The 23541-nt window shown below is 43.9% G+C and overlaps 1 protein-coding gene across 4 annotated transcripts in view; it reads left to right on the top strand.

Moving 5' to 3' along the window:
- MSANTD2 (Myb/SANT DNA binding domain containing 2) overlaps positions 1-23541 on the top strand; it is a 954611-nt gene that overhangs the window by 801692 nt on the left and 129378 nt on the right. For 2 of the 4 annotated variants that reach the window (XM_044081184.1, XM_044081186.1), the window contains one exon: positions 18634-18690. In XM_044081184.1, the coding sequence (XP_043937119.1) occupies positions 18634-18690 (57 nt within the window). The remainder of the gene's footprint in view (positions 1-18633; positions 18691-23541) is intronic. The other 2 variants (XM_044081185.1, XM_044081187.1) reach the window with 1 other exon arrangement.

Raw genomic sequence — 23541 nt, 5'->3', positions numbered from 1 at the left:
CATATTGGAAATCACACTGTAGTTGTGTAAAGAGATCAATCTTCCATAAGACCACAGTGCTATGCAGGACCTCCACCTTATCTAGGGTAGTGTTGGAACTTTCTGTGAATTAATCCGTTCTATACCCAGAGTTCCATTACAGCTCACAGAACAAACAAGTAAGGATGCTGTGTAGTATAGATGGTTGCAAACATCAAAGGTATTATGAGATTAAAGATGTCACAGTATTGTCAACTTCATCTAATTTTTACCAGAAAATATGGTAGAGCAGTGTCCTTGCCAATGCTTTCCTTATTAAGAAACTGCGTTACCTTCTTTTATGACTACTGTTGACAAGACTTTAGCGAGTCAGGTCAGGCTAGACTTCAGCAGGGTAGCTGCTAGAACTGCAGCTTTTTTCAAAAATATTTTGGCACAAAGTACTTGTGAAATCGCAAACCACACTTTCTTCATCCATTACAATCTTGTATGTTCAGCCTAGGAGTAGATCCTTTGCTTCTGATTTCAGGGACCACCTTCGTGGTGTATAACCTCTTACATTTTAAGCCTACAGAGCAGTAATTGTGCATCTGGTGAATGTAATACTGTTTCAATTAATTGGAATGTTGCTGTAGAAGCTCCCATCCATGGTTAGCATTTTATTTCTTCCTTATATCTTCCTTTGGATGCCTTTTGACAAACTTTACCAAGATTAAAGCTCTCTGAACATGCTTTTGCTTAGTATTTTTGTTTTTGGAGGTGCTTTCATGAAGGGTTGCAAGTCTGACAGCATTACATAGTGTTGATTCTTCATTTCCTTTATTTATGCTTTCACTCTGCGAGGCTTGTTTTACAGGCTGGTGTCCTAAAAGATCTTTTATTTACTACCGAGATTTATCTAGAGACCCACGTTTCATTTCATGGGTTTAGACATGCTTGTTGGTGACTTGTTTTCCAGGGGGACTCTTGATAGAGGTTGGTACTTTACAGCAAAGTTTGTGGCTGGTGTCATTAGTGCAGAAGGTAACATTGTTCCAGTTCAGGGATGTTCATATACTCTTGAACAATGCCTGGAGCTCTGACTGCTGCCTGGGATAATGCTCTTTACAGGGATAGACTGCAGCACTGCTTCCTGGGATAATCCCCCTTACAGGGATGCACTGCTGCCTGGGATAATGTTACATTACAGGGCTATACTGCAACCTGGCAGTCTTAGATAATGCCATTTTTCAGGGATACACTGCAGCACTGCTGCCTCGGATAATTTATTTATTTAAATTTGTTGACCAGGAGTGTCTGACTGGACGTAGGTCCATTTTCAGCGGAGGCCCGGGGAGAAAAGCTCCACAGTTAAAATAAACAGACAGACATTGGATTACATAGTGATTAACAATTTAACATTGCAATTATAACATATTTGCAGATGAAGAACATAGTACATCAGTAGACCACTAGAATCTTTATCTGTGAAGTACATAACAGACATTAACAAATGTTACAATGAGAAGTTCCTGCTGTATAGTAAGTACTAGGCTTATGAGCATCTGAGCTTGTTATAATCAAGGTAGTTAGTGGAGTGGAAAGAAAGGTAGTGGTTGGATGGGGTGGATGATATTAGAGTGGGAGTTGCAAGGGCATAGCCAGCATGTTTTTAGGTGCGCTTTTAGTAAAGTTTTGAAGTGGGTGCATGATGGTACGGAGGTAATTGTGGGTGGGAGTGAGGTCCATAATTTGGCTATGGTGCAAGAGAATAGTGCTTCACCAGCAGAGTTATTGGCTTTAGTGATCTGCAAGTGATTGTTGTTGCTGGATCTTAGTGGTCTGGTGGTGCGATAGGGTTGGAGTAGATTCTGGAGGGATGGGACATTTAGTGGATGGTTTACTAGTTTGTGGGCGAGTGAGAGTTGATACCACTGAAGGAGGTGGAAGAGTTCAAGCCAGCCCAGTTCAGCAAGTGAGAGACAGTGGTGACTACGGTAGGACGCCCCTGTGGCGAATTTGGCAATTTTGTTGTAGCAGGTCTCTAGCTTGTTTAGATCGCATTGCCTTAGGTTGGTATATATTGGAGAGGCATAAAGTAGGGTGGAGATGAGGTGGGAATTTGCTATTGAAATCTTTGCTGCTATGGTGAGAAGTTGCTTATTTCTGTATAATGCTCCTAGTTTTTTGTGGACTTTTTTTATGGTCATGGATATGTGAATGTCACATTTTAGTTTGTCTATTTCCACTCCTAGCAATTTGGTGTGTTCAATTGGGTATATGGCGGATGTCCTTCAAGAATGCAACTGCAGTCCTGACATATGGGTTGTCCTGCCTCAGGCAGCCCTTCGGTCGGCCGGATTCCAAAGTCCGGGTCCGGCGTCGGCCGATGTCGCCTTCTCCCCGACGTCAGAGCGGCTGGGGTATAAAGGCATCCGCCAACGCCATCTTCTTCAGTCTTTCTTGCCGCGCGGTGCCCGAAGCAGAAGCAGTTCGCAAGTGCCGGTCGGTCAGCTCCTGTGTTTTCAGTTACCGAAGTCATCAAAAAGCTAAGTACCCCGTTGGGGAACATTTTTCTTGCCTCAGCCGATGTCAGAAAAAATTGAAAAGGTTAACAATTGTTTGTCTTGTGGTAAACAAATACCTCATAAGGACTTCCACTCTTACTGCCTTCCCTGCCTGGGCCCAGACCACGACATCTCGGCCTGTGCTGCCTGTGCTTGCTTTAATAAGCGCACACTCAGGCGCCGGGCAGAATTTGCCGAAGACTTTTTTGGCGAAAATTACGCTTATATCATGCCGTCGGAACAACCGACAGCACATATTTCCAAAAAATGTAAGGACCGGGACCGACATCCTCGGCCCGTGTCGTCCACCGATACCACCCCCAAGCCTACCGCGAGTGCATCGGCCTCTTCGGAGGCGGTAATTCAACCGCTCCAGGCCGACGACACCGCTTTACCGTGTACTTCGGTCCCGGAGGTTACCCCGGTGCCAGTTGTGGATTTTCCTCCCGAAACCGAAGCTGTAGAATTACCCGACACCATTCCAGTGGATAAAGTTACTCCTGCACGTGGGGCAGCTAGGCCTCCGGTCTCCATGTCCATCAAGGCCTACACACGTGCAAAGGCTGCCAGCCAGGCTAAGGCCCATCCTACTAAAACTATTTCCCAGAGCCATTCTTCTGATAAACAGATCATGACCCTAGCTGCTGATCTAATCTCTCTAATCAGAGGTTCTCAGTCGCACCCAGACAGGGGTTCTCAGCCTCCTGCAGATAAAAGACCTAGGACAGAACAGCCAGATACCCTCTCTTCAGATGAAGCCTCTAGGGATTCTGAGCACTCAGATACCCAGGAAGAATCCTTCCAGGCCTACGAGGACTCTGATGCTGAGGAATCAATTCCTTCTGCCTCTCCTCCAGAGGATATTTCTTTCGGAGAAGTTCTCCACTCCATGAGAGAACATTTTCAGTGGCAGGGCCAGGAATTTTCTGACTCCAGGAAAAGGCTACGTACCTTATTCAAGTTACCCCAGCACAGACCTTTAGCTATTCCTCCAGTGTTGGATGTCTTGGATGATGTATACTCAGACTCTAGTGCTTCCCCTGATTCTCTCCCTCCTGCTCCTGTCAAGCCAGACAGATATTACAGGGTTCTTGAAACTCACAAACATCTATTTAAGGCCCACTCTGTGGATCTAGAAACTATTTCTCAGGGGCCCAAAGGAGTGGCTACTTCCTCGGCCAAAAACCCTTTGCCCGCAGACAGGGAATCTAGGTCCCTGGAGAGATGGGGCAAAAAAGTTTATACCTCTTCCACCCTTGCCATGAGGTCACTTAACTGTCTTTTTCATATGTTTCAGTACCAGGATTACTTAATGGATGATTTTCAGAAAAAGCTAGCCTCTCCTGAGCCTATAGATAGAAAGGCATTGCAGGATTTGGTTCATAACACTCAGCAGGTTAGCAATCATTTTCTTCAGTGTGGTTATGATGCATTGGAAGCTTCATGTAGGTCAGCTATGACAGGGGCGTTATCGAGACATGCTTGGCTGAAAGAACAGCCACTGCCAGACCATGTTAAAGTAAAGCTCCTAGATGCACCTCTGGAAAAACAGAAGCTTTTTGGTGCTACTGCACAGGATGTGTTGAAGTCTATTGAGGAAAAGGCTAAATCAGTACAGACAGTCAAGGATTTCCTCCAGGTTCAGCCACCTAGATTCAGCAGGAATTGGCCTTCAAAGAATTGGTCCTTTCCGGACACTGACAAGTTTCAAGGGGGAAAAAGCAGGCGTGCTCGAGGTAGAGGGCAATACCGAGGCTCTTACAGGGGCCGCCAATGGCAACCTCCAAATCAGAGAAGTGGCGGAGGGAGTTCAGCTGCACCACAGGGACAATCACAATGACTTGACTTTCACCCCGCCGACCAAGTCTCAAAGAGAAGCACCTCTAGGCAGAAAATTATCCTTATTCGCAAAGAACTGGCACATTTTAACCAAGGACAAATGGATTCTGGACATAGTAGACCAAGGTTACAGGTTCCACTTCCATACCTTACCAACGAGACAAGGCATGCCAAACCTGCCACAAAATCAAAGGGCAGAGGCACTCATACAGGTTTCAAAGTTGTTACAAATAAAAGCAATAGAAAAGGTTCCTCCTCAGGAACAAGGCCAGGGATTTTATTCAAGACTGTTCCTTGTTCCAAGAAAAGAAAAGCAATGGAGACCTATACTGGACTTGTCCGCTCTAAACACTTTTCTCATTGTGCCAAAATTCAAAATGCTGACTTTGCAGCAACTCCTTCCCATGCTGGGCAAGGTGTCTTGGCTGGTTACTCTGGACCTCAAGGAGGCATACCTGCATGTCCCAATCAGACACAGTTGCAGAAGATACCTCAGATTTCTTGCAGGATCAGAGCATTATCAATTCTCAGCATTGCCGTTTGGCTTATCTACTGCGCCCAGAGTATTCACGAAATGCCTGGCATCAGTAGTTGCACATTGCAGGCTCCAGGGAATTCAAATATACCCTTACCTGGACGACTGCCTTATACAAGCAGGCAGCAAACTAACCTTGATAAGACACTTGGATTATGTCATTCAATTACTACAGGCTTTGGGATACACAGTCAACATTCAAAAATCAAGACTACTGCCATCCCAACAGATTATTTTTCTAGGAGCCAAATTGGAGACACAATCACAAATGGCTTTCCTCACAGAGGAGAAACAAGAACATTTACCAGATTACTTCAAAAGCCCAGCAAAGCTCACCCAGGTGACTGCAAGGAAAATCCTGCAGGCCCTGGGGTTCATGGCATCTTGCATTCTTCTGGTACCTCTGGCAAGTCTACACATGAGAAAGCTACAATGGTACCTAAAAAGCTTATGGTCTCAACACAGCCAAAATCTAGAAGACGTAATACCACTCATTCCATGCCTGCAAAGGGAATTTTTGTGGTGGGCTCAAGTAGGTCATCTAAACAAGGGCATGTCTTTCAACAAACCTCTAGCAAGTCAAACCATTACAACAGACGCCTCAGATCATGGATGGGGGGCACACATGGAGGGCAGATGCATTCAAGGGCAATGGACTCCCAGGGAACTGCGTCTACACATAAATCAGAAAGAGATGTTGGCAGTGATACATGCAATCGAGGCCTTCGGGAAATTCCTTCAACAAGGTCATCTGCTAATAAGGACAGACAACATCACTGTCATGTGGTATATAAACAAGCACGGAGGCACTCACTCTTACCCCCTCTACAGACTAACAATGACTCTTTGGGAAAAGTCCCTGAAACTGAACATCCACTTGCAATCCCAGTTTGTTCCAGGCAAGGACAATGTTCTGGCGGACAGGCTGAGCAGAAATTTCTTGAATCCGCACGAATGGATGCTGCATCCACACATTTTCTCACAAATAACAAGTGCATGGGGAAAACCGGACATAGATCTCTTTGCTTCTCACCTCAATCATCACCTGGAGAAGTTCTGTTCAAGGACGCACCATCCTCTAGCCTGGAGAACGGATGCCCTCTCCTTCAGCTGGAATTCCCTAACAATTTATGCATTCCCTCCTCTACCATTACTGACCAAGGTGTTACTGAAGATCAAAGCAGAACAACCGAAAGGAATTTTGATAGCTCCAGACTGGCCAAGGCAGCACTGGTATCCATTGCTACTGAGCATAACTCACACCAAACCGTGGCCTTTGCTTCAATGGCCTCTGCTTCTAACACAGCACAATTACAGGACTGTTCATCAAAACCTGCAAACATTGCAGCTGACAGCTTGGAGGGTTCCATGATTTTCTCCCATACCTCTCTTTCCGAACAAGTGCAAGAAATCTTGCTGGAAGCACGCAGACCTTCCATCAGAAAAACCTATTCAGCCAAATGGAAGAGATTCATCATCTGGAATGCCAACAAGGGTCAAGATGCATCAGTAATGAGCATACCACAGATATTAGAATACTTGGCAGAAATGTTTCATAGTGGCCTCTCATATTCTTCCATAAAAATTCACGCTTCAGCAATCTCAGCAAAATACAACTGTGACCCACCTGTGTTTTCACATCCCTTGCTAAGACAGTTTCTAAGAGGGATAAAGAATATCAAACCTCCCAGAAAACCACCAGTACCTGCATGGGTCCTCAATTTCATCTTGGAAAAATTAACTCTTCCTCCTTTTGAACCAGCAGCATCTTCAGAAATGCAATTTCTCTCTTGGAAAACAGTTTTCCTGTTGGCAGTTACCTCAGCAAGAAGAGTCTCGGAGATACAGGCCCTGATGGCAGTACCTCCCTTTCTCATTTTTCATCAGGACAGAGTTTCTCTAAGAACCATTCCTTCATTCATGCCAAAGGTGATATCCAGGGTGTCTCTAAATCAAGCAATTCACCTGCCTACATTCTTTCCCAACCCTCAAAATAGGGGGGAAAAGCTGCTGCACACTTTGGACATACACAGACAACTACGCTACTACTTGGACAGAACAAAGACCACCAGAAAGTCTGACCAATTATTTGTAGCTTATGCTGCTGGAGTGCAAGGAAAGGCAATCTCCAAACAAACAGTTTCAAAATGGATTGGACACTGCATCAGATTCTGTTACTCTTTCCATGGAAAAGGTGTACCAGCCAATATTAGGCCACACTCCACCAGAGCTATAGCCACATCCACAGCCTTTCTAAGAGGAGTGGCTACAAAGGACATTCTAGAGGCTGCTACATGGAGCTCCGTGCATACATTTACCAAACACTACAACCTGCCTTTATACTCCAGATCTCGAGCAGGCTTTGCTTCGGCAGTCCTGCAGGGCATTTTAGCTACACCATCCCTTTCTTAGATCCTACCACCCCCAGCTTGGCTATGGTATTCAACCCATATGTCAGGACTGCAGTTGCATTCTTGAAGGACATAGTACAGTTTTGTACCTACCATAAATGTAGATGTCCGATAGATATGCAACTGCAGTCAAGTTTTCCCTCCCTCCTACCCCTCTGCAGTTTTCCTTTTGGGTCCACTCCCCCTTTCCTCTATTAGCTGGGGATATCTGTTATGGTGTATCTGTTTATTACTGTTGTGCATGTCTGGAATTTTTTATCCATTCACCAAATTTAGACTTCTCTGGAGGGCACCTGGCATCTGGGGCAAGAAACACGAAGAAGATGACGTCGGCGGATGCCTTTATACCCCAGCCACTCTGACGTCGGGGAGAAGGCAACATCGGCCGACGCCGGACCCGGACTTTGGAATCCGGCCGACCGAAGGGCTGCCTGAGGCAGGACAACCCATATGTCAGGACTGCAGTTGCATATCTATCGGACATCTACATTTATGGTAGGTACAAAACTGTACTTTGTGTCTTTTGCTGTGATGTTAAAGTGAGAGTTGTTTTGAGTATGTTTGGTGGGTTGGAAGATGAGTAGTTTAGTTTTGTTTGGGTTGAGTATTAATTGGGCATCGGATAACAATGTTTCAACAGAGGAAAAGGCTTCCTGTGTGACTTTTTGCAGTTTTGGTAGGGACTGGGCTGAGCAGATGATGGTTGAGTCATCTCATTGTATGAGTGTGCCATGTTTGGTGGCAGAGGCTAGATTATTGGTGTAAACAGAGAAGAGTAGGGGTCCAAGGATGGATCCTTGGGGAACCCCTATGGAGACAGGTAGTTGGGGAGATATGTCATTATGCCATACAATGGATTGTTGGCAGTCAGACAGGTAACTCTGAAACCAGTTGGTGACTGATTGTGAGAAGGATAGGTTATTGAGGACAGAGATAAGTTGTTTGTGTGGGACCATGTCAAATGCTTTAGATAGGTCTATGAAAGTAGCAGAGGAGAGATGGCCATTGTTTTTATGCTGATGGATAGTGTTAGTAAAGGAGAGTAAGGCAGTGGTGGTGCTATGGTTTGGTCGGAAACCATGCTGAGTACTAGAAAGGAGGTTGTTAGTAAGGAGGTAGTCTGAGACGTGAGAGTGTATGCATCTTTCTAGTATTTTGGAGAGTGGAGAGAGAATATCTATGGGGCGGTAATTGGTTAGTTCTGCCTTTGTGGAGGGGAATTGTATGTGATACTTTCCACAGTGTGGGAACGTAACTTTCTGACATAGATTGGTTAATCAAGATGGATACTGGGTAGACCAGAGCATCAGCTGAGATTTGTAGGTATTCACTTGGGAGGTTGTCTGCTGCTAATTTGATGGGTTTAAGTTTAGTTAATAGTTTTTTTATGTTGGAGGTAGGTACAGGAGAAAAAGAGAAGGCAGTGGGGAGATTACTAGTTGAAGGTGTGGGTTGGAGGGGAGGGGGGTTGTGTTGTTTAGCTAGTGATAGTATGGATGTCCTTCAAGGATGCATCTGCAGTCATCACATATGGGTTGTCCTGCCTCAGGCAGCCCTTCGGTCGGCCGGATTCCAAAGTCTTGGTCCGGCGTCGGCTGATGTCGCCCCTTCCCCAATGTCACAGCGCCTGGGGTATAAAAGTGCCAGCCGATGCCATCTTCCTCAGTCTTTCTTGCCGCGTGGTGCCCGAAGCAGAAGCAGTTCGCAAGTGCCGGTCGGCCAGCTCCTGTAAATTCACTATCCGAAGACTTCAAAAGCTAAGTACCCCGTTGGGGACTCTTTCTTGCCTCAGCCGATGTCAGAAAAAGTTAATAATTGTTTAACTTGTGGGAAACAAATACCTCATAAGGATTTCCACTCTTATTGTCTTCCTTGCTTAGGCCCAGAACACGACGTCTCGGCCTGTTCTGCCTGCGCTTCCTTCAACTGACGCACTCTTAGACGTCGGTCGGAGTTCGCAGAAGAGTTTTTTGGGGATAGTTTTGCTTACAAAATGCCATCGGAAACCTCGACATCACATTTAATTAAGAAGCGGAAAGACAAGGACCGACACGCTTGGGCCACGGTTTCGGCTGAAACCGCGGTTAGGCCTACCGCGAGTGTCTCGGTCTCGGCTGATACAGAGTCCTTGGAACTTCCGAACCCTGAAATATTACAACCGACAGCCTCAGCCCCGGAGGCTCCTACCGAGTCGGTTACAGAATTGCCTTCCGAAACTGGTGTATTGGAATCTTCCGACACCATACCTTTAGGCAAAGCTACACCACCACGTGGTGCAGCCAGGCCTCCTGCATCCATGTCTATTAAGGCCTTCACCAGGGCTAAAGCTGCAAAACACTCTAAATCCATGCCTCCCAGAGTTATTCCTCAGGGACCTTCTTCTAGTTCACAGATCCTAACTTTAGCAGAGGACCTTATCTCCTTAATTAGGGGCTCTCAGCCTCATCCGGACAGGGGCTCCCAACCCCCTCTCGACAAAAGGCCCAGGATGGATCCTCCTGATCCCCTTTCCTTAGAGGAGGCCTCTGTTGGCTCGGATCACTCAGACTACCAGGAGGAGGCTTACTCGGCCTACGAGGATTCAGATGCAGAGGAATCTATTCCCTCGGTCTCCCCTCCTGAAGAGCTTTCCTTTGGGGAGACCCTTCACTCTATGAGAGAGCATTTCAAATGGCAGGGCCAGGAATTTTCTGATTCCAGGAAAAGACTAAGAACTTTTCTCCATTTACCTCAGCATAGACCTTTGGCTATTCCTCCTGTTTTAAATGTGATTGATGATGTATACTCTGACTCTAGTATGACCCCTGACACTCTGCCTCCGGCCCCTGTTAAGCCCGATAGGTATTACAGAGTCCTGAACACACACAATTTTCTTTATAAGGCCCACTCTGCTGACCCTGAAACTATTTCACAGGGCCCTAAAGGGGTTGCAGCTGTTACTACTAAGAACCCACCCCTGCGCAAAGGAGTCCAGGGCATTAGAGATGGGGTAAAAAAGTGTATACTTCTGCCACTCTTGCTATGAGGGCATTAAATTGTCAATTTCACATGATACAGTATCAAGAGTATTTGTTAGAAGAAATGCATAAGAAATTGTCTTCTTCTGAACACCTTGACCGTAAATCTCTTCAGGATCTGGTACGTAACTCCCAGCAGGTTAGCAACCACTTCTTGCAGTGTGGTTATGATGCATTGGAAGCTTCATGTAGGTCAGCAATGACAGGTGTTGTCATACGCAGGCATGCTTGGCTGAAGGAACAATCTCTGCCAGAACATGTTAAAGCTAAGCTTTTGGATGCTCCACTGGAAAAGCAAAAGTTATTTGGTTCCACTGCTCAGGACGTCCTAAAGAAATTTGAGGAAAAGGCAAAATCTGTACAAACAGTTAAGGATTTTCTTCAAGTCCAACCGCCTAGATTCAGCAGAAACTGGCCTTCCAAGAATTGGTCCTTTCCAGACACAGAAAGATTTCAAAGGGGCAGGAACAGGCGTGCCAGAGGTAGAGGGCAAGCTAGGGGCTCCTACAGAGGCCGTCAATGGCAACCTCCAATCCAGACAGGCAGTTCAGGACCTGCAACTGCTGCACAAGGACAAACTCAATGACTCTGCTTTGACTCCGCCAACCAGGGCTCAATTAGAAGCACCTTTGGGCAGAAAGCTTTCTTTATTCTCAAGAAATTGGCACAACATTACAAGAGACAAATGGACACTCCAAATAATAGACAACGGATACAGGTTCCATTTCCACACATTGCCAAAAAGAAAAGGCATGCCAGGTCTGCCACCAAATCAAAGGGCAGAGGCTTTGAAACAAATCTCAAACTTACTACAAATGAAAGCCATAGAAAAAGTTCCTATTTCAGAACAAGGCCAAGGATTTTACTCTAGACTATTCCTTGTTCCAAGAAAAGAGCATCAATGGAGACCAATTCTCGACTTGTCCGCACTGAATACTTATCTCATTGTGCCAAAATTCAAGATGCTGACTCTACAGCAACTCCTTCCCATGCTGGGCAAGGGGTCTTGGCTGGTTACTCTAGACCTCAAGGAGGCATACCTGCATGTCCCTATCAGACAAAGTTGCAGAAGATACCTCAGATTTCTTGCAGGGTTTGAGCATTATCAATTCTCAGCATTGCCCTTTGGCTTATCTACTGCGCCCAGAGTATTCACGAAATGCCTGGCATCAGTCATAGCACACTGCAGACTCCAGGGGATTCAAATCTACCCATATCTGGACGACTGCCTTATACAAGCGGACAACCAACAAACTTTGATAAAGGACTTAAATTATGCCATCAATCTTCTACAGGCCTTGGGATATACAGTCAACATGCACAAATCAAGACTTGTTCCATCCCAAAGAATAACCTTTCTGGGTGCGGATCTAGATACAACCACCCAAATGGCTTACCTCACAGAAGAAAAACAAAGTAAACTACCGGATTACTTCAAGAATCTGACAAGACAAACCCAGCTGACTGCAAGGAGAATCCTGCAGGCCCTGGGTTACATGGCATCCTGTATTCTTTTGATACCACAAGCAAGGCTACATATGAGAAAGCTACAGTGGTACCTAAGGAGTTTATGGACTCAGCAAAGTCACAGTTTAGAAACGTTATTCACACACATTCCATGCCTTCACAAGGAATTTCTGTGGTGGGCTCAGGCCAGCCAGTCCAACAGAGGGTTGCCCTTCACAAAGCCAAAAACCTCCCAAGCTATTACAACAGACGCTTCAGACCTAGGTTGGGGAGCGCACATGGAGGGCAGAGGTATCCAAGGACAGTGGTCACAGGAGCTACGCATGCACATAAACCAAAAAGAAATGCTGGCAGTGATACATGCAATCGAGGCCTTCAAACTCTTTCTACATCAAGGCCATCTACTAATAAGGACAGACAACACCACAGTTATGTGGTACATAAACAAGCAAGGAGGTACCCATTCTTACCCTCTTTGCAGACTGGCAATGAATCTATGGGATCTTTCCTTGAAACTCAGTATACAGCTACAAGCTCAGTTTGTGCCAGGGAAGGACAATACACTGGCGGACAGATTAAGCAGAAATATCATCAATGCACACGAATGGATGCTGCACCCAGACATTTTTCAACAGATAACACAATCTTGGGGGAGCCCGGACATAGATCTATTTGCATCCCCCCACAACCATCAACTGAAGAAATTCTGCATAAGGACATACCACCCACAAGCGTGGAAAGTGGACGCCCTCTCGTTCAGTTGGAGAAATCTGACAGTGTATGCATTTCCTCCTATTCCATTAATGGCCAAGGTGTTACTGAAGATCAGGGCAGAGCAGCCAACAGTGATTCTGATAGCTCCGGACTGGCCAAGACAGCACTGGTACCCACTGCTAAGGAGCATGTCACGTACGAAACCATGGCCCCTACCTCTATGGCCACTTCTACCGACACAGCACAGATACAAAACTCTACATTCCAACCTGAAAACATTGCAACTAACAGCGTGGAGAATACCTTGACTCTTCCTCAGGATAAGCTATCCCAGAGAGTGAAGAATAATATTATGGAAGCTCGCCGCCCTTCCACAAGGAAGGCATATTCAGCAAAATGGAAAAGATTTCTCATCTGGAACACCACAAAGGGCCTAGATGCATCAATGATGAACATGGCACATATCCTGGAATATTTGGCAGAAATGTTCCACAATGGGCTGTCTTACTCTTCTATTAAGATTCATGCTTCAGCAATTTCAGCTGAGTACAATACTGATCCACCTGTCTTTTCTCATCCTCTCCTAAGACGGTTTCTAAGAGGAATTAAAACATCAAACCTCCTAGAAACCACCTCTACCTGCTTGGGACCTTAATTACGTGTTGGAAAAACTAACACTGCCTCCATTTGAACCAGCAGCATCTGCAGATCTACAGTACCTTTCATGGAAGACTGCTTTCCTTCTGGCAATAACCTCAGCAAGAAGGGTTTCGAGATACAGGCCCTGATGGCAGTTCAGCCATTTATTATTTTTCACCAAGACAGAGTTTCATTAAGAACTAATCCTACTTTTATGCCAAAGGTGGTATCCAGGGTTTCATTGAATCAAGCCATTCACTTGCCTACCTTCTTCCCAAATCCACAAAACAAAGGGGAGAAACTGCTGCACACCCTGGACATTCACAGATAGTTACGCTACTACTTGGACAGAACTAAAGGTTTCAGGCAAACTGACCAGCTGCTGGTAGCATATGCTGCTGGTACTCAAGGAAAAGCAATTTCCAAACAGACAATTTCAAAATGGATAGGAAATTGCATCCGCTTTTGTTACTCATTTCATGGAAAGACTGTACCAGCTAACATTAGACCTCATTCTACGAGAGCCACAGCCACCTCCACAGCCTTCTTAAGAGGGGTGGCTACAAAAGACATTTTAGAAGCTGACACATGGAGCTCCGTGCATACATTTACCAAGCATTACAATTTACCTTTATATTCCAGATCCAGAGCAGGCTTTGCTACGGCTGTCCTGCAGGGTATCTTAGCTACACCATCCTTTTCATAGTACCTCCACCCCCAGATTGGCTATGGTATTCTACCCATATGTGATGACTGCAGATGCATCCTTGAAGGACATAGTACAGTTTTGTACCTACCATAAATGTAGATGTCCGATAGGTATGCATCTGCAGTCAGGTTTACCCTCCCTCCTTCCCTCTGTGGTATTCCTAGGGTGCTTACCTCTCTATTAGCTAGCTGGGGGGATCTAGATCTATTGTGGTGTATTTGTTTTTACATATATGTATATATATATATATATATATATTTGCAAATGTTTGGATTTTTTATTGCTTATTTTCCAAATTTAGCCTTCCTAGAGGGCACCTGGCATCTGGGGCAAGAAAAACTGAGGAAGATGGCGTTGGCTGACGCTTTTATACCCCAGGCGCTGTGATGTCGGGAGAAGGCAACATCAGCCGGCCAACCCAGACTTTGGAATCCGGCCGACCAAAGGGCTACCTGAGGCAGGACAACCCATATGTGATGACTGCAGATGCATACCTATCGGACATCTACATTTATGGTAGGTACAAAACTGTACTTTTGGGTGAAGTATGTGTTGAATGAGGTAGCAATATTTTCTGAGGAGTGAGGGATGTTAGGAGGAGGGGTACTGACTTTACCTGGGTGGAGGATGGAGTTTATGGAGGACCAGAATTGTTTGGGGCTGTGTTGTGAGGAGTCTAGGGCAGATGGGTAGTATTGGAATTTGTCCTGTTTTATTAGCTTTTTGACTCTATTGTGTAGTTCTAGGAATTTTTGTCTAGTTGAGGGGGTTTTGGTTTTGCGCCAGTGCTCCCAGGCTTTATCCTTGTTTTACATTTCTGACTTAGTGGTTTTCTGTAGCCATGGGGAGGGTTGTGCTTTGGTTCTGGAAAATCTTATGGGGGGCATGGTAATTAAGGATGTTCAGGAAGGTAGTATTAAAAAATTCAACTGCGTCATCTAGACTGGGTACGTTAGAGGATGCCAGTTACATTCTTTGAGGGATGAGATGAATGTGAGTGGGTTAAAGTTTAGTTTTTTACGTATTTGACGGTAGATGACAGGTTTAGCTTGGTATAGGTATTTTTTGAGTAGGAATGTTGGGGAGTGATCACTGAGGCTATCCGATAAGCAGCCTGTTATATATGACTGGGGGCTCTTACTGACTAGTATCCAATCCAGGGTAGTGTGCTTGCTGGAGTTTTTATTTATCCTGGTTGGCGACTGGACTAGTTGAGTGAAGCCATGAAGGTGTACATGATGGGTTGGATTGTTGCCAGAACAGGATTGCCAGTCAATATTGAAATCACCTAAAATGATAGTTTCTTGGGGGAGATGGTGGGTAGACCAGCTGAGGAGGTTTTCTAGTGGAGGGATGTTTTGGCCAGGTGGGAAGTAGCATCCAATTATGTTGAAGGTTTTATTTTGAGGTTGGTATATATTATTTCTTCATTGCCTATTTGTGGAGCTGATGGTTTTAAGATCTCAATGTTTAGATGCTGTTTAAATATTATAGCTACACCACCTCCTTTTTTGTTTAGCCAGTCTACTCTTAGTATGCCGTAACCTGTAGGGAGTATTTGCTCACTGGTAATGTGAGGTTTTAGCCAGGTTTCTGTCAGGATGACTATATCTGGGGAGTACAAGTCTATGGTGACATGGAGTTCGTGGACTTTGTTGGATATACGTCTAATATTTAGGCTTAGTAGAAGGAAGTCACTTGGCTTTCTATTGGCTGTAATATGGGAGGAGAAGTGGTTTCTAGTCTGATTATGAAGATTGGGGTTGGAGATGGTAGGGCCAGAGTTGGGGTAGATGTCTCCACTTAGGGCAAGTTTTGATATGCATGAGATTATTAGTTTTCTCCGTTTTTGAATGTGTTTGTTTATAAGGGAAACTTTATGATTGTGCTCTGTGGGTAATAGGCATGGTGGGAGGGTTACTATGTTAAGTTGTAGGGATGCTTTATGTTTAAGTAATATAGTTGGTTGAATATGTGGGGGGTGCACAGGGATGGTTCTTGAGCTGGTGGGAGGGGAGCTGAGTGAGTGGTGGTGTGAGTAGTAGTACAGTGGTAGTGGTTGAGTGGGGGAATGATGGAGCTTTGGTAGGATTTAAGATATGCAAGGAGAGTGCATGCAGTGAGCTTAGGTGAGGTATGCATGTACATGTTAGTTGAGGAGGTGTAATAGTAGTGGGAAGATGGAGGAGGTAGTGTTGGGTTAATGCTGTGGTTGGCTGTTGGAAAGATGGGAGGGGTTTGAGTGCAATAAAGGTGGGACCACTGGGGGTGGGAGGAAATAGGGGGCAGGGTGGGGAACGAAGCTGGTAGAGACCCTGTTAGTTGCTCGTATGAGGGGGCTGGAAATAATCATTTAACAGAGTTAACTGATAAATGAACATATGATGGTGACAAGGGTGGTTGTAGTTTAAAAAATGGTGCCTGCCACAGCTAATATTTATTAACTTTGGGATTGTCTTAAGGTAATAAACAGGGAAGGGGGAGGGGAGAACAAGGGTGTGAGCAGTCAGTTCTTTGTACTGCTGCTAATGAGCCAAAGCAAAGACAAGTATGTGTTAAGAAACAATCACAATTGAGCAAGGACTGCTCTGAAACTGTAAGTCATTTCTTAATTTCTCAAGTGGAAAAACAGGATAACCTTGTATCAGTAGGCTACTGTGGTCACAGTTTAAAGTAACAAACACACAGTATTGATCAGTTATGGATACTGTTTGCTAACAGAAGGGAATAAGAGAAAGTGGAAGGTGTGTGTGTGTGTGTGTGGTGGAGGGGGGGGGGGGCTGCTTACAAGCCAAAGCAGAGTGCTCTCAAGGGGAAAATGAATATTGGCTCAAACAGGTAGACACATACTCAAAGTTAACTGTAGCTATTTGCAGACAGTTCAGACCTGGACTGCGCTTTTCTTACAAGAATGATCAAGGTGGTACTGCAGTTGAATACTTAAGAGTGGTGTTAGGTCCAGAAAAGAGGAGTGCATAGAGGAATAAGCACTTTTGAGATGGTAAATATATATTATAAAGATTACAAAAAACACACTGAGCAAATAGCTACCGCATGCAGGACAATGTCTTGAACCAACTACTTAGTATATGCAGATACTGAGCCAATTGGAAGAACATTAGGAAAAAAAAAACCTCAGACAGTTGTGCAGTCACAGATAAAAATATAGCGAGCAGCAATCTGTCGTGGTTCTCTAATGTGATTCTATCCAGCAATAACAGCACAATTATATAGAAATAATTAGACACCAGTATGAGCTGTCTACACACGACACAATTACATGAATAACATTAGTGAACAAGGTGCAGCTATGCAAATAGACCATACATACTATTATATTAAAAACAACTTGGTGCAGACAAATGCTTGCATGCCATAGTAACTTCCAATAATAAAGCACAAGTCATATTAAATGTCTAACACAATTCAACATAAACATGTACAGTTGTAAAATGTCTAATTCAATTCAATATAAATAGGCATTTACAGTTGTAAAACACTGGAGAGACACGGAGCTCCTCACAAAGTGGATTGTAATTTTAAAAATGGTGCCTGCCACAGGTAATATTTATTAACTTATAATAATATAATGCCACTTTACAGGGGTACACTGCAGCACTGCTGCTTCGAATAATGCCACGTTACAGGGATACACTGCAGCACTGCTGCCTCAGATAATGCCACCTTTCAAGGATACACTGCAGCCTCGGATAATGCCACGTTACAAGCATATACTGTAGCACTTCTGCCTCAGATAATGCCATGTTACAGGGATACACTGCAGCACTGAACGTATCTGAATTCTTCTGTTAGGGAAGGACCCCTCACACTGCTCTACTCGCTGCTTTCACCCTCCTAAAAGCAAACTGTTCCTGTCTTTGTAGTAATCTCTGAAAGATGGCACAAATGAAGTCCATGGAAGAACAAAGTGTGTTTTATTTAAGTAGACTATAAAAATTGGTAAGTGCTGCTGAGCTTGTTGTATATGACAGGAAATTGAAGCACCCCTTCATTCTCTGGGGTGGTGCTGCTAAATTTGTGAACTGACACGGATATCGTACCCTTTCAAGTACTACTTCCCTTTTATTCATTAGAGGCAGGGTGGTGTTATGACACACTTATTCTTTTTTGTTGCTTCATCCATTTGTGGGTAGAATTGGAGCCGACGAGTTTATGCGTTTAAAAAAAACTGTTTAACAATGTTTCTGGATGCTTTGCAAAGGAAATTAGCTACAGCTTTTTGGAAAAAGCATCAGTTTGTCAACGTAAAGATGTAATTGGACTTAAAGCAGTTCTGAAGGATGAGGCTGATTTCTGCAAGTCCATTGTAATTTACGTTGTCATTCTTTCTATACTTGAATGTTTTTTCTGCTTTCTCACCACTTACAATACATTGAGAAGAGATGAGTCTGTGCTCATTGAGGGTCTGCATTGTATTGTGGTCTTTGTGACGCACATGGTAAGGGAGGCTTGACATTCTGAAGTAGCTAGACTTCAGAATACGTTTTATGTACAATGACATAAGCAAGTAAAAATGACACCTGTGAGTGCTAGTTCATTCTAGAAGAAATGCAGTTGTGCAAATCATGAGTGGTACCATTTAGCATGGTTGTCTGTTGCTTTCTTTGTTTTACAAGTATCCTGAGATTAATACTGTTGACATGTTTTGGATCAGTGCCACTCAAAATATTTGCTGCTTTTTACATGTGGTGTGCACAGTGTTTAAAAGGTAGTGCTTCTATATGTTTTGGTAACTTTTTTTTTTTTATTCATTCAGAAATGTCGACCAGGAGAAGCAGTCTGAGCAGAGGATCGCTAACAGGTGCGGCCAGGGGTAAGAGGGTTTGGAGAGTATGGTATGAAGATACTAATAGTGGTATAGTTAAAGTGTAAAAATTAGTTTAAATGCAAATTTCAAACAGAACAGTTAAGTAAATGTTAATCAGTATCTTCCAGGTTAGGAATTACATGTGACACAAGCAACTTTTGTTTAGAGGTGTGCATTTTTAAAATATACATATGTAGTCATTGTAGCTTTTGGGTGCAGAAGTTACAACATTAATACAACTGATGTAGCAACTTGCTGCTCTGAATCAAAATGATGTGGGACTTGTGCATAGAACTGGTTTGTTGGAGCACTGGTAGTAAGCTGAGAAGTGCTGTATTCATGGATTTTTGACAAGTACACAAGTTAAGTACTTTGCAGTATTTTCAAGAAGTAGAGAATTTGGAGCGAGTAGAAGTGAGGAATTTTGTTTGGAGGTTAGCAGATCTCTGGAAAGTCTCGGGCTAGTGTTCTGTACAATGCAGGCCAGCTTGAGAAGTAGTGTGCAGGACACAACAGCGGTGATTCTTAAAAACCTGTTGCACTACAGTACAGTACATTGTAGCTGAGTAGCATGAGCATGGGTCAGTAATTTGGAGCCACATGCAAATGCAGCACTCTGTGCATGTTATTTAGGCATTTGTACATCTGCTTCAGAGGTTCTGTGCCTTCTTGGATTTTAAGTTTGTTTTTTGTTCCTTTTATAAGTTTGTACTTCAGAGGTTGCTTAGTGTAGTGCTTAGCAAGAGTCCATACTGCACAATATGCAAGCAAAGCCATTTTAGTGGGCAAAAATGGCAATAAGTGCACACCACTGTTTGCTCTATGCTGTTACTCTTGTTGCTCAGATACTTGACAGCAGAAGCTCCTTAGAGCATGGGTGCTAATTGTGTACGTCTCTGAATCCCATGTTTGCACAACAGCATCATTTTGCCAGTGAGCAGAGAGTTCTGCTCTTGCAGACTTCTGTAAATACTTGCCTTGATGTAAACATGAATCCTTTTAAGTCACTATAATTTAGGAGAGCAGGAGGAGGGGGGGGGGGGAGATTGCTGATGTAAAGGCAAACACTGCACTACAGAGTGAAGTAATGGATGCCTATAGCGGAATTGTGGACGTTCGCTGGCCCCTGAACCAACTTTTCAGGTCTCTGAGTCAAAGCATTCTTTATAAATATGCCTCCCATAGAAATGTGAGATGCTGAAACTACTGTGTAAGTATCCCCAAATCTTAACAGTTAAACAGCAGTAGCGTAAGTAAAGGTGCCGACTTAAGCAAGACTGATGCAGTACAAAGCAAAGTACTGAATACCTATGTCGAGCTGGTGAGAACTTTTTTTGGGGGGTGGGTGTTGGATTACTGTTTTTCTGCATTCATATCTTGGTGAGGAGTGACCAAAGCTGAGCACTATGCATGCCATTTGTTTCCTACTTTTGTTTGTCTCTTTGCTTACCTGCTATTTCTGACTTTCTCTTTTGGCATGTCTCTATATATACCAAAGCAGTTTAGCCATTCTTTTCTACAGTTTTGTGGTCACTATTTTTTGTAGTGAGCTAGCTTTACTTGACAAAACTGTGGCATACTTTGCAGTATGTGCTGGCTTCTTATCATTGTTGGTATTCTAGAAATAAAGATATATTTTTAGTGCCTCAGTCTGTTTTTGAGTGGACTCCTCAATGCTTATATTCACTTCCTATTTGCAGTTTTGGCCAGTAGGCAAGTTTTGAGTCCAGTACTTTGGTGCATTTTTGATTCATATTGCAGATCTACTAAGTAGGGGCCAGTAGGTCAGCAAAGCTGTTAAAAAGTGCAGATGCACCCACAGGATCCCTTCCCAGGACAAGCTTACAGTGTGATTTTTGGACTGGAGAAGGGAACTGCTTGTGAAATTAGTGCCTTGTTTATATTAAACCTTTAAGGGTGTAAAGAAAGAAAAAAAATGATTCCTTGCTACAATTGTGGAGAATCCTCTGGTGGCTTTTAAGGGGGATTTTTCTACAGCTCTTTTTTGAAGTTAAGAAGTTGACCCCCTGGGGTCTTCTGTCAGGTCTGTACCTAATAAAGGCCAAGATATAGAATTCATGCTGTTTACCTCAAGGTGTGATTCTAAATACAGTAAAGCCTGTACAGAGAGAGAAGGTGAAAGAAAAGGTAAAACTGCTCAAGAGACTGCACAAGATGAACCATGAAGTGTGGGGGGGAGATCAGGAGTGGGAGTGCGGCATTTCTTTTCCCAGTCCTAGTGCCAAATGGTCCAAATCAGGTGCTTTCTCAGCACCTTCCCCATCTAGAGTCTAGATTGCCATTGTGTAATGCTTATCTAGCTAGGTGACTGAAGGCAGAAGACATTCAATGTCAGATGATGTCAGCAAATTTTGTTTCTTGTTGGCCTGCTGAATAAGTCATGTCTCAAAACACTATTGTAGTGGAGATTAAATACTACGATTTTGTGTGCCACCTTGGAGATGCAGCAGATGGTGTTTCAAGGTCCTCTTCCACTTGGTTTTGGGATGACACTGGCCTTTTTCTGTTGCCAAGTTTCCCAGCTCCACTTCCTAGATTCCTCTTGCCAGGCCCCATACCGATGTAGGTTCCATTGAGGCCACACTTGGTCTACAGGCTTCATTGTCAGCTTGACAGCAGGATGCACTCCTGCAGGATATCTCTGACTCAGAATTCCACCTCTTGGCATTAACTTCTTTGAAATCGACAGGCTCATTTTTGATTCCATCAGGCCTTGGGAGTTCAGAGTCTTATCTGTCACCCTTGGTCTTGGGACTGACTCACTTAGGGTTTGGGGGTTACTGGCATTGGGAAATGTTCTCAGTAGGGTTCTTGGGGCAAATGGTGGCTCATTCCTGACCGTCATGCCATCTGACCTCTTGATTGGTAACTTGAGACCAGTCTTTTCAGGCACTGAGAATGTACAGACTGGTTTTAGTGACAATGGTGTGCTTTGACAGATTTGCAGCTGATGACTCATTCATTGGCTGTAGCTTCATTGGTGTGTGTCCATTTATCCAGAATTGTGCCTCCTCTGTCTTCCACATCAAGATAGTTGGACTGGAAGACATGTATGGAATGCCTTGGGTGAACAGGCACTGAATAGCAGAGCTTTCACCGTCCCCCTCCAGACCTGGCGAGCTCCCTTCCTTACGGGCATCAGTGATATCAATGACATGAACGCGCTCCATCTTCATATTTTTCTTGAGCATCACAAGTAACTGGTTATTTGCTGGCTGATCTGTTTTAATTGCTCTAGTATCTAAAGAGTGAGCAATAGTTTATTTGACATTTGTTAACCGGGATAGTACAACTGAGCTGTTGCCCTTTTTCAGTGGAGACCCGGGGAGAAAAGCTCCACAGTACAAAATAAGTTTACACAAGTAAAAAGAATTTTTGTAACTACTATTTCAGTACAAGTAAGAGACATAACATTCAAAAGGTAAGTACAGTGTAGTAAAAAGAAGTAATAGCATATTTAGATTATCAGTGGTACACAGTTCATACAAGATGCAGTTTGTCAATATCATTTCAGGCGGTGTACTTCTCTAAATGAAGACAATGCAGTAAAAATAAAAGGCAGCAGGTTACTAGGCTTAAGAAATGAAGGGACGAGGACAGATAGAGACTGTTCTGTATGTAGAGGAGGCACCTTCCTACAGTAATGGTGGAGAAAAGGTAGGAGGGGAGTACAATAGAGATAAAGAGGGGATAGGGTTCAGGTGGGGTGAATACAGTGAAATTTCCAGGTGCTGCTTAGGTAGCTTTTTAGGGTTTTCTTAAAATTATTGACCTGGATAATATTTCTAAATGTCAAGGGAAGTCTGTTCCATGCAAGGGAAGGATAGTAGTTGTAGAGATTAAGGCCAAAGGATTTTCTGGGTTTGTGAATCTGTAAAAGACATTGATCAGAGCTCCTAAGGGTTTTGAGGGGGGGGGGGGAGACAAGTCAGGATATGACAAGGCAGGATAAAGGCCTGTACAGGATAGACTGGATGTTAAGTTGACAAAGCATAAGTTGGTGGGAGAACTCAAGCCAGTTGAGAGTTCTAAGGGCATGACAGTGGTGAGATTCTGAAGACTGATTGGCAGCAAATCTAGCAACCTTGTTGTAGGTAGTTTCAGCTTTGAAGATAAGTGAGGATGGTAAGATTTGCAGGCTGTAGAAGAGGTTGGGGAGGAGGTATGCATGGGCAAGTAAGATTCTGGAGTCTGTTGTGAGGAATATTTTGTTTTTATAAAGTAGACCTAGCTTTTGGTGGGTTTCTTGGTGCAGTGTAACACATGGAGGTCGAGTTTGTTGGTCATCTAAGATTGCCCCAAGGAGCTTGATGTTTGTATCTGCCGTGATAGTAGTGTTAAGGGAAGAAATGGTAAAAGTGGATTTGAGGTGGGAGAGGGATTTAGGGAAGAAGAGTAGAAGTTTTGTCTTTTCAGGGTTAAGTATAAGTTGGTTGTTAGTGAGCCATTTTTCAGTAAGGTTGAAAGATTTTTGTGTCAGAGAGAGCAGGTCAGAAGGTTTGTCAGCAACAGAGATGATGATGATGGAGTCATCTGCATACTGTATGAGGGATGACTTGGGGGCAGGATGTGTGAATTTGGTTTAAGAAGATGTTGAAAAGAAGGGGATCTAGAACTGCACCTTATGGAACACCTGTTTTGATGGGGAGGAAAGGGGAGAGAGCAAAGAGCCATTTAACGGATTGCTGTCTTTTGGAGAGGTAGCTGTCAAACCAAGAGATTGTGGTTGAGGAAAAATTAAAGTGCGAAAGTTTGGAAAGGAGGTTGGCTAGGAGACGGGCTGAGAGAGTAGGCTTTGGAGAGGTCAAGAAAGAGACAGGACACTAATTTGTTATT

Source organism: Protopterus annectens, chromosome 8.part0, assembly GCF_019279795.1.
Source record: "Protopterus annectens isolate FY-2018-M chromosome 8.part0, PAN1.0, whole genome shotgun sequence".
NCBI lineage: Eukaryota > Metazoa > Chordata > Ceratodontiformes > Protopteridae > Protopterus > Protopterus annectens.
This window is presented reverse-complemented; position numbering and strand designations above follow the sequence as displayed.